Raw genomic sequence first — 17,792 nt, 5'->3', positions numbered from 1 at the left:
CTGATTGAGGTGCTTGCCTCTGGCAGTAAAAGGTCAACATAAATGATTAATGAGAGGAAAATGTCATAAATGTAGAGAAAGAAGCATAGGAGGTGTAAGGTCAGTATGAAATGACTCGTACAATTTTACCTCCAAAATGTTTCTCTCTATTTTCACTTCTTGCTGTTTTTTTAACAATGCAAACAGTACAGATCTACTCATGTCAAGCTTGGAATAGGGGTCTATCATTTAAGTGATGCATATTATTTGGCTCTATTGTTCAGCACAGCCGGGTGGGTGTTATATCAGACAGAAGAATCAATCACAGATTAGCTCAGACACATTCTTAATGTTGTTTATCACCTTAAAAATGTAGTACCCATCATGTGTATTTAGATCAATGAAGAGAGAATTCCTTATGAGCCTCCCACTGAGGTGAGTCATCTGAAATGAATCCATCTGGGTTTAGATGAAAGCTCTTTACCTCTAATTAGAACCCTTGGCAATTCAAATTGTTGCCCTTATGAAAATATATTTAATGACGCCATGTCAGCAGGAGGCCATCCGCTGATGTCTGAGCCATCTCATTAAGACTCTACCTTAAGTGTGTGTCTGTATGTGTGTGTGTTCCTTCCTGAAATGAACACAAATACACACAAAACTCATATGTAGTGGTTCTGCTTCTTTATTAAATCATTTATGACACAACTAGTCACTCTTATCACATACAGACTTCATTTTTAGAATATATTTATTATTTTTTGTGTACTGGTGGTTCTGATGTACAATGATCTCACTCACAGAAAGAGGGCAGGAAACACTGACCATTAAAAGCTGCCAATTTCAACATCTCAAATTTCCAAAGGGTATACACAAGTAATGATTGCACACTAGTATAAAATACAACCACAATGTACATGTATGTAAATTAAGATTTTCAATCCCTCTTAAGGGGATTACTTGCAGACCAATCCATAATACACTTTTATTTAATGGTATAATTAGTATTATGTTAAAATACTTGCAGATAACTGTACCTATTGATGATCATTCACCACAAAATATACTGAATATGTATATATATATATATTTAATTACAATATTGAATTTACAATGACATTCTTGCCAGAAAATGTATAAACAGTCACCAAAAGTCATCTTAAACTAATTAATATCTTTTTCCTAAAACAAGAAAAAGAAAATCAACAAACACTATAATACAAAGTTAATCAATATGCAGACGATACTGTGGTATTGTACTCCAAAATGATTGCACTTCTTACCTCTGAGTAATATCATAAACACAGTTGACAGAATACAAATGATGTGCTGGATGTCCAGCGCTCAGGTATGTTGATGAAGCTGCTTCCATCTGAGGACTTTTGAAGATGATGAAGATAAGCTGGAGGGGGGTAGTTGTTATTTTTTCCCATCGTTGTTTTGGTGCTCCCACGGCACAGGATCATTTTCTTCTGTGAGTGATCCAGTCTCCCTCTCGTGCCAGAAATGCTCCAAATCAGGCAAGACAATACCATCTTTTAGGCTCACCATGTCTATTTCCCTTCCTCCTTCTTGCTCTGTCTGGGGCTTAGCCTGTCTGCTTTGACCCTGGCTCGAGCTTGATCCAAAGCTGTTCTCCCCTCTTAGCTGGACAGAAGTCTCTGGTCTGGGACAAGGGGACTGAGGAGCTGTAGGCATGTGAGGTCCAGCTTTGTGCTTTGGAGGAAGTTGTTTGCGCAGGGTAAGGCGTCTCCATAGTCCCTTGTAGCCCTCTCTGAACTCTTCTGACAGGGACAGCACAATGAGAGGGTTCACCAAGGATAAAGAGAAGGTGAGCAGCTGAGCAGAGAGTGTCAGAAGGAGGGGAAGAGAGGATGCTAATGGCTTGGCGCTTTCAATATCCCTCTCTGCAATATGACGCTCCCAAAGCCACACCACCCACTGTGGAAGCCAGAGAATAGCCATGGCCACAGTCAGGCTGAACAGCATCAAGGTGAGCTTCCTTGCCCTGATCTGTGTGCGCAAATTCTGAGTCTTACTGGAGCGACGCTGGCCCTGACCATAAGCCTTCCAAAAATAAATCAGGGCAAAACTGAGAGGTGCACAGTAGACCACTAGAGGGTATGCTTTAACGTACACAGACATAAAATTCTGGGCTTCAGGAGGAACTGCAAGCACACACACCAGTCCCCGGATCCGTCTCTGCAGCGTAGCAAACAGCCAGTGAGGGATGGTGACGGAACAGGCAGACAACCAGATGAAGAAAAATACCACCAGGATGGAGCCCAGGTGGATGCTCACCTGCTGTGTTGGGTTTGATACATAGCGGTAGCACGCTTTGGCCATCACAGCCACTGTGAAGCTCTTCGCCGCCATGCACGACTGGAGAAACCAGTCTGCTGTCTTGCAGACCACCCAACCCAGATCCCAGCTAGCCTTGGAGAAGGAAGCAGCCCTGAAAGGCATCGAAAATGCCAGCACCAGTCCGTCAGCGAACATCATGTTGAAGATAAGGGAGTTTATGAGAGAAAGTTTACCTCGGTGAGCATTGGAGAATAGGATGACCATGGCAGTTAGGTTACAAGCCACACCCAAGACACAGATTACTCCCAGAATAGCTGGAACCAGGACTCTCAACTCTCTGGCGTCCAGGTGTTGGAAAGAGAGCTCATTGAATGACCACTTGTCAATGGAGGCGTTCACCACAGTCGCATTGTTCCCACTCACCTTGTCCATTTTGTTCTCTAAAAAGACCTCGAGCTAGATTTAGAAAAAAGTAAAATGCATCAAGTTACGAAAAAAAATGGTCTTGTTAAACATCCAAAAATGGGAGTGCTCAACTTGATATAATATATTATGCAATAATACCTATCTGAACCTGTTAGAATAATCGCATCAGAGAAGGTATCGATTGACGATCAGTGATCACAGAGGAGCTCCTGCCTGTCCCTGGGTTTATCCTGAGGCACAATGATGCAGCTTCTGCAGCTGGTTATAAAGATGCTGTTTGATTGACAGTTGTCCCCAGATGAAAAAAAATGTGCGTAGACTACAGCCTCATGGGGCCAATTAGAAAAACTCTGCATAATGTGCACAGTATGACAGATGAATACATTGGATCTCTAATTTGTCATTTCAGTCAGTCACTACAGTGAAGGTTGCTTTGCTTGTAATTTATCACAATAATGTTATTACAGTGAAGGCAAATTGGTTTTGGGTGCTACTTAAGTTGAAAATGATATCTAAAGCATCCTCCAGAACCAGACATTTTTTTGTCATTTGTGTTTGTTATATAATCTGTAAGGGTTGGGTCAGCAAAGGTTCATTAGAATATGTAAATAAACATGAATAATCATAAGGAATTACCATTGACTTTTAATTTTAAATCAACCACCTACTGTGTCCAGTTGTTGAAAATCAGGAATTTTGCATAAACAAGACTTCCCTTACATGTTTTTCTCTTCATCTACTCGTAATCCACAAGAGGGCGCCATTCTACCAAATGAACAATGAACATGGATCACTTGACAAGTCTGAAAAAAAACAAGGACAAACCACGCTGTGAACTTGCACATCTTTATTCTTTTTTTATTCAAAGAAAGTCCAGTAAGCATAAAGACTGCATGGTGTTTAATTGCATTACAATACATTCTGAGCTATAAAAGGTTTTTTTTTCAATTAGTGTCACAAAGGAGATTGTTTAGAAGACATAACTGTTTAAAGGAACCACACTTAATAATTCCCTGATTTGACAGAGTTCAGACCTTTGACTGCTTTCCTTTATGGGAGTTGGCTCTAAAAACAAATTGGACATAAATAAGAATCTCCAAACTCATCAGAGCCGAGTGCTGAACTACAACCTGTAACTTGTCTTCAGCAAGAGAAGGAACATGGGCAAGCACTGCAGCAATGACAAATTCAACTTTTAAAAGGCTACTTCTGCAGAAAGTCTTGTACTTGCATAGTGCCTCAGATGATCTGTAGATGCTCAAATATCTATGTGCCAGCTGTTAATTTCATCGGAATCAGATCCAATACATGCAAAAAGAGCTTTGCTAGCATAATGTTACACCAATAAATATAAAGTTCAATAAATCAACATCAAAACTCTTCTACCATCTACAGATCATTTTCAGTACTATCCAAATAAGCTCCAATATGTGAAGAATTCAAATTTGAAAACCAGTTAATGTGGCTTTGTTGTGTCTCTTGCAAACAGATGACATCAGACTGACTGCAATGTGATAAAAGCAACAGTTACTTTGAACATATCACAGTCCTCTCCTGAACTCACAAGCATGTAGTCGGTGCTTTAATGTAATTTTGACTACATTGCTTTCAAGCATTTTTTTTCCACTCGGGACCTCAGTTGAGCCTTTTTTTTTTGTCTTTGTTGAAGAGAGGAAAAAAAAACAAAGAAAAAAAATGCTATGTTAAGATTTCATTTGAAACATTCACACTCCTGCCTTGTACTCAGTCCCCTCCCCCCCCCTCCCACTCCCACTACATCAAACCCCACATACCAAAAGAAGGCACCACAGCTTCTAAACAGACTCATTGACCGAGAGAAGGACTCAATAAAACAACAGCATTAAATAAAACCATTGACACAGCCTGGAGGGGCTTCATTCACATTACAGACTACAGCAGTCTCACACAGAATTTGAACTAGAAAGACTGACCACGTTTCATCACAGGCAGAGAAAACTTAGTTTCTGGGGTCAGAGATTAATAACAGTCTCTTCCTCTTTTGTAGGAACTGTGCAGTGTCCTAAAACGTCGCCTCAGTCAGAGGCTGCGTTGGGTTGATCACATGCACTGTAGCATGAGCAGACTCAAAGGCAGGGGGCACTGTTGCTACATGACAATGAGCCACTATCATGTAAGCTATGTTTCTGTCTGTGTGCTCTTATTTATTGTTCAGTGTCGCCACATCCAGCCCCTTTTCTTCAGGGTCCAGAGGGCTGCTACATCGTGTTATTCATGCAGCAATCCTCTTGTTGCATAAATGCACAGGATTCACTTTTTCAGGTGTATGCTTTGCTAAATAAATAAAAATTAGAAGTCAAATTGAAGAATGAAAGTCCATTCTTGGTTTTGAAGGGACCCTTTATCCTCAAGTTGTATCCAGGTTGAATCAATTTCCTGTTTTCCAAATATTCCTCAATGTCTCCACAAATCAGTTCCCGGATCCTTTTCTCTGCACTTCCTTAGCAGAGTGGTGAAATTCAAGACCGGCAGCAACAAGACACAGGGAGAGAGGAGGAGGAGAAGGAGGATGTAGATCGGGGATCTATCACTGTCTTTCTCCAAACCCTGCCTCTCCCAGCAGCCCCCTCATTGTATGGGGGGGAGGGAGGGGGGGGGGGGGGGGGGGGGGGGTCAGCAGGGTCGGATGGCCCTTTAGTTGACCTTGTCTTGGAAGATGTAGAGGTTATTGGTAGCCGCTACAGCAATGATGTTCTCATGCGGGTGCCACGTAGTGTGCAGGATCTTCTTGCTGAAGTCTAAGCTGTCGACACTGATCTCGTCCTTGCGTCGCTTTCCGCCCACACACACCTGGAGGACAACAGTCGGGGGATAAGCAGGCGTTAAGACATGAGAGTGTGTGCCGTTTTCAAAGCATAAATTAGCATTTCTTTCAGCGACATTATAGCAGTGTTCATTTATTTTTGTCCATTTTGAAACACCGGAACGAACCGTCAAATATAACACTGACGTTTTAACACATCATTGAGTAGATGTGGTAAATGCTTTTGGTTAAGAGTTCATTATTGTCGTATTCAGAGGACAGAGGAACACCAACATCCATGTTAGGAAAAACAAGGAGTATTCATTTAAACTTTGTTTCAGCCTCTGCCTGAGTCTGAGGAGAAGATGCAGCTCTTTGGCTGCTAAATCTTTCCGTAGCAGCTTGCTGCTAAATTTGTCTCTTGTGTTTAGTGGGTTGATCAGATTTTTGTTTCTTTTGGCTGACGCAGCAGTCTGCAATGGTTAGAAATTGGTTTGATGAGGGCGTTAAGACTCAACCAGCACAGTAAACTTTTGGTGTGAAGTGATACTATCCCTCTTCCTGCATCTTATCCCATCTCCCCCCTACCCCTTCTCCAACCCCGGCGCAGTCTAGGCCTGTGAAGGCTGTTTCATCATGAGCCGGGGATCCAGCCTGAAGATTTCTGCCTTTTAATAAGGCAGTTTTTTTCTTACCACTGTAACTTTTGCTGCTTTGCTAAAGTGCTCATGATGAATAGGCCGGGTCTTTGTAATATAGCAATAAGTAAGGTCTTCTACCTGCTTTTTGTAACATAACAATGAGTAAGGTCTTTTACCTGCTTTTTGTAACATAACAATAAGTAAGGTCTTTTACCTGCTTTTTGTAACATAACAATGAGTAAGGTCTTTTACCTGCTCTTTTGTAACATAACAATGAGTAAGGTCTTTTACCTGCTTTTTGTAACATAACAATGAGTAAGGTCTTTTTACCTGCTCTTTTGTAATGTTAACAGACAAAGAGTAAGGTCTTTTACTTTTTGTAAAGTGTCTCGAGATAACACTTGTTATGAGTTGATGCTATACAAATAAAAATTGATTGATACCACCAAAACAATAAGCTGAAAGGTGGACAGCAAAGAAAGGTGACAATTCTCTTACCAATTTCACACAAGATATCATGTTTATTATTATAAATTATATTTATTATATTGTTTATGTAAAGGAAGTGATCAGTGTCTGCTTAGACTTTAAGAACATCATATACATGTTCATCAATCTAGCTTTCTCCGATCAGAGAAATGGTCTAAATAGGTTAGAGTTCATGTGTCATCTCTGTCACCTGTCAGCCAGATTACAGTTATGGTTTCTACTATCGTTAATAATAAGATGGTGGTCTATCGTTTATGATTCCCTCTAATCAAGTGGACTATATGTAGGAGATAGAGACCTCTCTACCTGTGTGTACAACACACGGGTAGAGAGATACTCTACAGTCTTAAATATAAGAAACACAACTATCAGCTAACTTGAGCTTGCTGTACCTTGCGAGGTTTGAGAATGGCTCTGGGTTTGCTGTTCTCTCTGGATGCTTCCAGTGTGACGTCACGTTTTGTGTTCCGGTCAAACATTCGGAAGAAATTGTTATAGGAGCCAGTCATTATGACGCTGAGGAGGAGCAGAAGAGAGGGAAGGGTTATTTGGATGGATGATGGATGGATGGATGGAGATGGATGGATGGGCGATAAATCTTACCTGTCTGATCCATTCCAGACACACTCAAACTTGTCAAAGATGCAGTCGTTCTCGTACAGAGAACAAAGTTTGCCTCTTAGATAATCGTGGACCTGAAAAACAAATAGAAACATAAATGTCTAAACTATAGTAGGTGGAGTGTGTCCTTACTTTCCTAGCACCTTAAGTTCATCACATTGCCACCCAACAATAAGCTGCACTGCCATATGCTCTACTTTCAGTAATCTCTTCAGACCTGGTGACCGAGGCTAAGGTGTGAGGTAAGCAGGTGGAGGTGGAGCTGCAACTGGACAGAGAATCCCTCGAGACTAGCTGATGGCCCGATCACTTATGACCTGCCTTAAGATGGCTTCCCCTGATCAGAAAGTGTGGATGTGACCCCTGGTGACCTCACAGTGGGAGGTTTTGCCCTTCAGGTTGCACCGGCACCACCACAATCTGTCTTTCTAGCGACAGTCTGCTCAATAAGCCCTCCTGGGTTAATCGCTAAAGATGACACAGTAATGGATTGGCAGGAAGACACTGCAACAGGATTATGTTGAGTGATAAGCCTGAAATCAATACCTTTTGATTTAAACTCAGCCTAACCATTATTTGCTCACGTCCCCAGCCAAAAAATCTTTGGAGCCTTCAAACTGTCCAACAGGAAAAAATAAAAGCTTGACAACTGAGAACTCACCTGGTACGTCTCCAGTGGTTTGTTCTCCATCTGAAGGTCCCACACTTTTACAGTGAGGTAGTCCCGTGTCATCAGGTACCGCCCGTTGTGGCTGAATTTCACATCGGAGATCGATGAGATGATTTCAGAGAAAAAGGAGCGAGTGGAGGGATCCTCTGGCTCCTCAAAGTCTACATGAGATTAAAAGAGAAAGGGAGTTAGCTTCTGACAGAGCAAACATATTTTCCTCTTTGGGAGGTCTCTGCCTAAGAGGTGTTTTTGTCTGTATAAAGTCTTTTACCAATAGACAGCAGGGAAAAACAAAGCATGTTTGTATGGAGCTGTCATTAGTGAACGAGAGAAGCCACAACAATCCTGTTTTTCTGCAGCAGCTGCATCTCCTCGTGGTATTATTTATATGTGTTTAGGGAGGCAGGCATGGGTCAGCATGCTGGGTAAATATTGGTTATGATTCATATTGATTCTGGCAGCTGCTGATCTGTGTGCAGGCCAGCACGCTGGGGATAAGAGCCAGGCATTCCATCGTTAGCTGTCAAGTTATTGTTCCTCCTCCCACCCTTCCTCCACTCTCCCCTCTCCATCTCTCCAAATATACCCCTACCCTTCTCCCCTCCCTCCACCGCCGCTGAGGCCTGGAGAATCGCTCTGTGATGTGTCAATGGGGAGTCTAAGTAAGGGATTGGGCGTGAGAGATAAAAAAAATGGGGGGATGAGGAAGGGATAAGAAAAACAAATCAATGTCAAAGTGCAGGGCCCATTTGAGTCCTGCTGGATTTGTGTGTGTGTGTGTGTGTGTATGAATGTGCATTATGTGCATGTATATATGCGTGTGTGTGTGTGTGTGTGTGTGTGTGTGTTGGAGTCCTTGCCCTCCTTCCCTGCTGGCATATAATAGGGTCCCTTGGGAGTCAGCATGGAGGCTGTTTGGTCCCCATCTCTCTGTCCTGCAGCTCTGTACTTATCCTTTCCTATTCCTACATTCATATATTCATCCATATCTACATTCATACTCTCATCCATCTCTATATTCATATATTCATCCATCTCTACATTCATACTCTCATCCATCTCTACATTCATACTCTCATCCATCTCTACATTCATATATTCATCCATCTCTACATTCATACTCTCATCCATCTCTACATTCATACTCTCATCCATCTCTACATTCATACTCTCATCCATCTCTACATTCATACTCTCATCCATCTCTACATTCATACTCTCATCCATCACTACATTCATATATTCATCCATCTCTACATTCATATATTCATCCATCTCTACATTCATACTCTCATCCATCTCTACATTCATACTCTCATCCATCTCTACATTCATACTCTCATCCATCACTACATTCATATATTCATCCATCTCTACATTCATATATTCATCCATCTCTACATTCATACTCTCATCCATCTCTACATTCATATATTCATCCACCTCTACATTCATATATTCATCCATCTCTACATTCATATATTCATCCATCTCTACATTCATATATTCATCCATCTCTACATTCATATATTCATCCATCTCTACATTCATACTCTCATCCATCTCTACATTCATACTCTCATCCATCTCTACATTCATATATTCATCCACCTCTACATTCATACTCTCATCTATCTCTACATTCATACTCTCATCCATCTCTACATTCATACTCTCATCCATCTCTACATTCATACTCTCATCCATCTCTATATTCATATATTCATCCACCTCTATATTCATACTCTCATCCATCTCTACATTCATATATTCATCCACCTCTATATTCATATTCTCATCCATCTCTACATTCATATATTCATCCATCTCTACATTCATACTCTCATCCATCACTACATTCATACTCTCATCCATCTCTACATTCATACTCTCATCTATCTCTACATTCATACTCTCATCCATCTCTACATTCATACTCTCATCCATCTCTACATTCATACTCTCATCTATCTCTACATTCATACTCTCATCCATCTCTACATTCATACTCTCATCCATCTCTACATTCATACTCTCATCCATCTCTACATTCATACTCTCATCCATCTCTATATTCATATATTCATCCATCTCTATATTCATACTCTCATCCATCTCTACATTCATATATTCATCCATCTCTACATTCATACTCTCATCCATCTCTACATTCATACTCTCATCCATCTCTACATTCATACTCTCATCCATCACTACATTCATACTCTCATCCATCTCTACATTCATACTCTCATCTATCTCTACATTCATACTCTCATCCATCTCTACATTCATACTCTCATCCATCTCTACATTCATACTCTCATCTATCTCTACATTCATACTCTCATCCATCTCTACATTCATACTCTCATCCATCTCTACATTCATACTCTCATCCATCTCTACATTCATACTCTCATCCATCTCTATATTCATATATTCATCCATCTCTATATTCATACTCTCATCCATCTCTACATTCATATATTCATCCATCTCTACATTCATACTCTCATCCATCTCTACATTCATACTCTCATCCATCTCTACATTCATACTCTCATCCATCTCTACATTCATACTCTCATCCATCACTACATTCATATATTCATCCATCTCTACATTCATATATTCATCCATCTCTACATTCATACTCTCATCCATCTCTACATTCATATATTCATCCATCTCTACATTCATACTCTCATCCATCTCTACATTCATACTCTCATCCATCTCTACATTCATACTCTCATCCATCTCTACATTCATACTCTCATCCATCTCTACATTCATACTCTCATCCATCTCTACATTCATACTCTCATCCATCTCTACATTCATACTCTCATCCATCTCTACATTCATACTCTCATCCATCTCTACATTCATACTCTCATCCATCACTACATTCATACTCTCATCCATCACTACATTCATATATTCATCCATCTCTACATTCATATATTCATCCATCTCTACATTCATACTCTCATCCATCTCTACATTCATACTCTCATCCATCTCTACATTCATATATTCAAGCAGACATCCTAACGCTAATGTTGATTGATAGCAGCAGCAGAGAATTACACGTACAGGATGGAGATACAGTTTCATTGTGTTTTGTTGTTAATGTAGAAGGTTCAGGAAGTGTGTGTGTGTGTGTGTGTGTGTGTGTCAAGGGGAAATTAAGCTGTGTGTAAATGTGTGGGAGGTAGTAGTGTATCATACAATGCTCTGAGCCATACACATTCATGCAGTGAGACAGTAGGTCGGTATCAGCAGACCCGTCCTGAGGCTAACAAAGCACCTGCCTGCTCTGTGTGTGTGTGTGTGTGTGTGTGTGTGTGTGTGTGTGTGTGTGTGTGTGTGTGTGTGTGTGTGTGTGCGTGCATATGCGTGGGTGTACAAGCACCTGTTTACTAACGGCACGTTCAATAAAAGACAAACAGAGTCGAGCCTGAGCTAGCAGAGCTTCAGATGTACTTACACTTGTTCTTATTTAGCTCTCTTACCAACGTGAAATTTAACAGGCCATGTTGGTGTACGCTCCAGTGAATGCATCAATACGTCTGAGGAAATGACCGACGTTACTGAACAACAAGGTGTGGCCATGTGGAACTAATGCCACATTGATTTTTTAGCCAAAATGTCAATTTATTCATTATTCTTCACCTAAAGTGTATGCATGCATTGTAAAGCTTCAGAGAAGGCCATTCATTGTTTGAAACACACAAGGAAAATTATTGATGGGTATCAGACTTGGCATATTGAACGGGGGGGCGGGGAGCAACCAAGCAAAGATGAAGCTAAAGCCAAAATATTGAGTGTGAATTGGCAAACGCGGTGCGTGAATATTGTAGGTGTGCATGAATTTTTCATGATGAAAATAATTCTTCTTATACTTCAACTTTGTTTTATTGAGGTTACTGAGATCTGATTTTTATGATCATAGAAGGAATTAACAGTCTACAGTTACATGAAATATACAATTAATTTAATACTTTATTTTCAGTACTTTAATTAAATTAGATATGCCACTATTAATGAGGAAGGAATATCTGATACAGAAGCTTTTAAAAGTGAACAAAAAGCAACATTTAGAGGCTCGTATAGCGATGTAAAAATGATAAATAAAAATAATTTACTTGAATAAAGACAATGTAATGAATAGATTTTGCTTCAATTGATTTTGACGAAATTATTATGAAAAAAACAATGTTAGTTATTGCTTTGGGAATGTGGATACAAAGGGAAACCGTACAAGAAAAAGGATTTGTTCATACTGGATCGTCTGATGGATTTTTGTGTCTCATTATCTCAGAGTGCTCTCTGATGGTACTCACATTTGCAGTGTTTGTCACAGAGCGCGGCCTGTCTCATGTCACACAGGCGTATCGAGCCCTTGCTGCTGCTGTAAGCGAAGGTGTGACACTGCTGGGGATGAAACTCTGCAGAGGTGATCACCTCTGTCAGCTCCTCCATGTTGGCCGGCTTGATGTCCACAATGTCTGACAGGTAGAAACTAAGGAACAACTACAAGTGTCAGACATTCAGTGGATAACCTCGACTGTGAAGGAAGTATAGATAAACACATGCTGTTTTTACACCTCATTGATATAATTATTAGGATTTATATTTGGGGCTTTGAATATAGATAGAGTATGAAATCAAGGAGAGAGAGAGGAAATAGCATGCATGATAGGAGCCAGAGATCTGACTGCAACCAAGGGCTGGGCAATTCATCGAAAATGAATCAAAACTGACATTCAGAACTTCTAATCGACGTTATCTTGCCCATGTTGATTTTTTTGATTATTTTCAGGGCAGAGTCAGGTGACCACACGTTCAATCTGTGACATGGAAGTAATGTCCGTCTTTTGGACACATTCTGTCTTTAGGGAAGACGACACCGAACAAAAAGAAGTCAAATGTAAACAATGAGGAAAAAGTGTTTGCATTAAATAAGAGTTATTTATTTTCTACTGTTTTAGAAAAGTTCATTTCTACTTTAAAACTAAAATGTGTTGTTTTCATTTCAAGCGATTCTTTGATTTCAGTTCCAAATATTCAATAAATAATACTGTAAATAAAGCACGATGAGGACAAAAATCGAAAAACGAAATAATCGTAATTATCGGTTAAATTAATCTTGATGTTGATTTGAGGTCACATCTCCCAGCCCTACTGCAACCCGCAGTTCAAGTCTGATCAACTGACCTGTTTCAACCCTTCTCCACTTCGGCCTTTTTACATATTTGCTACTTCCTGATCTGCATCCGGGGCGGCCACACCTGGGGCTGCGCCCGAGACTACCAGCACAACCTAATGCATATGTCCACCAGGCAGCAGTGGTGGAAAGAAAAGATATACATTTATTTGAGTACTAAACTTAAGTACATTTGAGTATCTGTACTTCAATGTCCCTCACATCAGGCAGTTTATTTAGTTTGGTTATGATGGCTACGGCAGAGAAGGATTCTTCCCTGGAGTATCTAAGGCCACATCGTAAGCAGCTTTCTGAAATGTCAATGTTTCTCATTGTAAAGCCTGGCTCACATTTTTCCTGGTTATCAGGTAGTTTTGGTTGTTCCCATTATTGTTCCTACTATTTTTTTTGGAGCTGTACATTTTGAAATATGCAGCTTGTGAGTTTAAACATGTACGTGTTTTCTAATAAACTTAACATAGCAGGATGTATTCTAGACTGAACTCGTGCATGGTAAAAATACGATAATGGTTTGAGATTTTATTTTAAGTAGCTTGAATGATTTTTAAAAGCAAGTATTCCAGTACTTTAACTTAAGCAACAAATTGACTGAGCATCTCACTTGTATTGGAGTATCTCTACTTTGACTCAGGTAATGAAGTTGTGTCCTCTTCCCCATGCCTGAAAGCTATTTAATCAAACATTAACATTGCTCCTTAACTCAGAGCAATCCTGAGTGAGAGGATACTGAAGCTGCGGTCGGTGATCTCCAGGTTCCACAGGTTCACCCGCAGGTCGTCGGTGGAGATGTACGTTTGGAGGTCGGAGTTGACAGAGATGGAGTTGATGTGGTAGGTGTGAGCATTGCTGAAAACTCGCCTGGCTGTAGCCTCAACCATCAAGTCCATCGGCTGCAACACGGGCACCTATCAGTGATGAAAGGGAAGTAAGAGAAGGGGAAATGGGAAATACAGAAAACAATGCAAGAAATAGATTCTCTCCGAAGGCTTTGATGGGTTTCTCAACACAGATTCACTAATGTATGCGCTTTGATGCTGGAAACCTCTTAGATGTTAAATCTGTGTGTGTGACTGAGCATGCTGGTGGGTGAATGTGGGCATACTAACACAATTTATTGTGTTAGTATGCGGTGTGTGTGCATGTGTGTGTGTGTGTTTTTGATGACTTCAGGGTTGCATGTGACATTTACTCCACAAATCTTAATGAAACAGAGACAGCGACTGCGGGGCTCCAGGGCTGTTTGATGAGCCACCTCAATCAGAGGATATCTGTTTGCTGCACGGATACTCAGTGATCACACCTTCCTCCCTCTCTCTCTCTCTCACTCTCTCTCTCTCTCTCTCTCTCACTCTCTCTCTCTCTCTCTCATGGATGTGCTGAAGGGAGTCACCCCTTTTTTGTGAGAGAAAACCAGAAAAGAGAGAAAGCTAAAAAGGTGGAAAGAAAGATGGCCCGAGGGCATCGCCAGGCCCTGCTGAGGAATGATAACTGAACTCTGCAGAATTAAGACTCGCTCACTCACACTCAAACACACACACACACACACACTCATATGCACAATCACACAGTTACACAGTGCTGCTCGGGCTTCAAAGACGCCCAGCACCAGCCTGCATGCAGCCCCCCGTTGGCCAGATAAAACCCAGACAAAGAGAGAAGGAAGGGGAGGGAGAGGGAAGAACAAATCGACTGCTTCTTCTTCTCTTCCTCTCGTCCACTGCTGGCACTGACAGAGAGACATGGCAGCCCAGCAGGCCGCTGTATCTCCATGGGTGTCACTTCATTTCCATGTCTTTCACTGGCTGTCCAAAGAGACACGGACCGTATTAACCCCTCACCTCAAACACTGACAGTTACATTATTCAGCCTGCCTAAGAAGAATATCTTCCTTAAGACTCAGTCTTTGCAATTGAAATATTTCTACATTTTAACAAAAGGGAATCTTCAAACAACACTATCCACCACATTGAAGTTTAAAGCAGGGTATTGAAATAGATAATGACAGTATGCTATTTGTGTTTTAACTGAATCCTAAATGGAAGACTTGATATGAAATAAAAACAAGTACTCGTTGTTGATCTATTTTTTTGGCTCAATTTCAAAATATTTTTCTGAGCTTTCCTCCTCCTGCTTTTCCCCCCATGTGCAGATTTCACAGCCCCTAAACAGGATTGCCACAGTCCTGGCCTGTCCTCCAGGTTGCTATGATCCCCTGGCCAGCCAGACAAAGAGGGAACGGACACGCAGAACACAGCACTAATCTACTATGGCAGACACACACACACACACATGCTGCCCTACGTGCCCGCCTGCTTTGTGTGAAAATTAAAGAGGTAGCGGAGTGATAAGAAAATACTGTGAGTGTGTGTGTGTTTGAGAGTGGGGTGGGGTGAGGGGGTGGGGTGGGGGGGGGGGGGGGGGGATGATCCCTTCATGGTCTTCACCTCAGTGCACATTACAATCAATCACTTTCTCACTGACAGTGTACATTCAAAAGTGTCTACTTGTTTGCTGGTGTCAGAAAGTGAGTACATTATTACATTATTACATAATCAACAGATATTTAAAAAAAAAGGAAATCTATATTAACTCTGATGGACACAGTTCAGACATTCTGTAGGTGTTGCTAATAAGTTTATAGAGGATTAAAGGCATCCATTGCATAATGACTGAATGCTTTATTTTTGATTTAATCAGCTTAAACTGAGCTCTACTTCTCAGATTTCATCCCCTGTGCAAACTGAGAACAGACCTTTGTCACAGAAAAACAAATATCAAAATGAGAGCGTAAGAAAGCACGGCTTGTTAATGAACCCTAACCAGTGACAGCTGGCTTATATTAAGCTGCTCTTTCCAGGTCCAGATATTATTGATGCTGGCTCACTCTCACACTGTCATGACCTACAGGAACACTTTAATGAAACAAATAACATAAAGAGTATAGTCCTGACCTGCTCCTTATGTAAAGTCTTTTTTGTCATTTGGTGCTTCAGAGTACATTCGATTTATTGATCAAGTGAAATGTTTCTTGCATTGACACTGTGATCATAAGTCACCCTTTGATGTGCTGCTATGAAAAGTCAAAATGTCTATTATAAAAATACTGTTTGAGATGAACAGATCTATTTAAAAGAAGTTAGCATGTTCAGCTTCAGATTCATGTTTTTTTCTTGATGTCATTCTCCTGAACTGCTAATTTTCCCTCAAATGAACATGTCAGCATGTTGAGTTATGCCTGATTAGGAGAAGATGAGGTGATTGATAACACTAATATCAGTCAAAATAAAACTACAGTCAACATTTGTTCAGCCTAGCTGAGAGGAAACAACTAGCATGACTCTCTAGACTTTTTATTTGAAATCTAAACAAAAAGTTGGAATCAAGATTTATGTTTGTTGTTTTGTGAGCTTTAACGGTGCAGGTATAGCTGGGTTTTGTTTCCCCATTTTCATGGTGGTAATGCTAAGCTAAGCTAACAAGCTTCCTTATAGCTTTACATGTTTACCATAGATTACTCACAATACAGCACAGAAAAGCAAATAAGCAGATGTCCTTAATGTATACATTTCATTGAATACCGAGAGATTGTTAAGAGGAGAGAAATAACAAAACATGAAATATAAAATACATCATCCTTTTTTTCTTTTTTCTTTTAAAAAAAATAAATCATTTAAAAAAAATATTAAATAAGATATGTATTGAAAAGAAGGATACTAAAACCTAATATACAATAATGTGCTTCAATGTAACATCACTGTGGGACCACTAAGGTCAGGGGATTTTAGTGACCAGTTTAAGTTCATATTTATGATTGCAGAGTTTGTTGTTTTATAACTGCTATCCTCTTTCTTTAAAGGTCTGTTTTTGTTTTCTTTTAAGATTTATCTGGAATATCTTAACCTGCTGTTTGGCTCCCAGCCACATTTAAAATCTGTCTTGTGTGGCCTCTTACTCGTAGCGAGGTGATTGTCGACGGGTTTCTGATCCGTCCATCCTCGTCCTTCAGGTTGTAGCCCTCTGGACGCTTGTCTCTCTCGCTGATTTTCCACAGCTTCACTGTCTTGTCTGAGATGGATCCATCACACACAAACGAAAAAAATACAGTTAGATCACTACAGCTCACTACAGTGAATCACTGATCCAAGATGGATGCGGGGGGTTGGGCAGCCAATCTGGCATGTAGCTGGGCAGCAGCCAGCAAGAATGATGAATGGTGGCTCCTGTGAACATTTTCATGTCACTGATATCAATCTACAAGTTGACTACATTTCCCGTCTACACTCCCCCCCCACCCCCCGAAAAAGCCATCTGGGTGTGTTTTTCAATCTGCATCGCAGAGACACCAGTTACATCCCGTCTTCTCGCTCTACTGAAGGGGATGGCGGCGGTGGCAGTCAGGTTGTTGCCTGTTTTTTCTTTTTCTTTTTAATTTCCGCTGTGAATATTGGTGTCAGAGCAGCGAGGCCATCGCCACAGGAATCTCCACCATCTGCTCCAGCCACCGCTAGCACTTCTGTAGCAGCCCATGCATGAAGCCGGCAATCTGCAAGACGTCTTTCTGCTGATGTGTGTGTGTGTGTCAGTGTGTGATGGTTGAACACACTTTGATATATGTATGTGTGCGCCTGTTGTGGAAGCCATGCA

At 40.7% G+C, this 17,792-nt stretch overlaps 2 protein-coding genes across 3 annotated transcripts in view; both read right to left on the bottom strand.

The window, feature by feature from the left end:
- Positions 1-641: 641 nt before the first annotated feature.
- On the bottom strand, positions 642-2,931 carry gpr151 (G protein-coupled receptor 151). The gene has a single exon (XM_020647813.3). It carries the CDS (start codon positions 2,713-2,715, stop codon positions 1,399-1,401), a length of 1,317 nt encoding a protein of 438 aa, XP_020503469.1. The 5' UTR covers positions 2,716-2,931; the 3' UTR covers positions 642-1,398.
- A 610-nt stretch (positions 2,932-3,541) lies between these two features.
- Positions 3,542-17,792, bottom strand: part of ppp2r2ba (protein phosphatase 2, regulatory subunit B, beta a) — a 51,579-nt gene continuing 37,328 nt past the window's right edge. For both annotated transcript variants that reach the window (XM_020647765.3, XM_020647766.3), the window contains exons 4-10: positions 17,101-17,213; positions 13,876-14,053; positions 12,265-12,429; positions 7,904-8,073; positions 7,225-7,316; positions 7,014-7,137; positions 3,542-5,538 (exon numbers count right to left, since the gene is read on the bottom strand). In XM_020647765.3, the coding sequence (XP_020503421.1) occupies positions 5,383-5,538; positions 7,014-7,137; positions 7,225-7,316; positions 7,904-8,073; positions 12,265-12,429; positions 13,876-14,053; positions 17,101-17,213 (998 nt within the window). In that variant the 3' untranslated portion in view covers positions 3,542-5,382. The remainder of the gene's footprint in view (positions 5,539-7,013; positions 7,138-7,224; positions 7,317-7,903; positions 8,074-12,264; positions 12,430-13,875; positions 14,054-17,100; positions 17,214-17,792) is intronic.

Source organism: Labrus bergylta, chromosome 9, assembly GCF_963930695.1.
Source record: "Labrus bergylta chromosome 9, fLabBer1.1, whole genome shotgun sequence".
Classification (NCBI taxonomy): domain Eukaryota; kingdom Metazoa; phylum Chordata; class Actinopteri; order Labriformes; family Labridae; genus Labrus; species Labrus bergylta.
This window is presented reverse-complemented; position numbering and strand designations above follow the sequence as displayed.

Bases quoted from the DNA above. Each gene is read 5' to 3' on its own strand.
- gpr151 (XM_020647813.3), bottom strand. From the start codon at position 2,715: ATGGACAAGGTGAGTGGGAACAATGCGACTGTGGTGAACGCCTCCATT.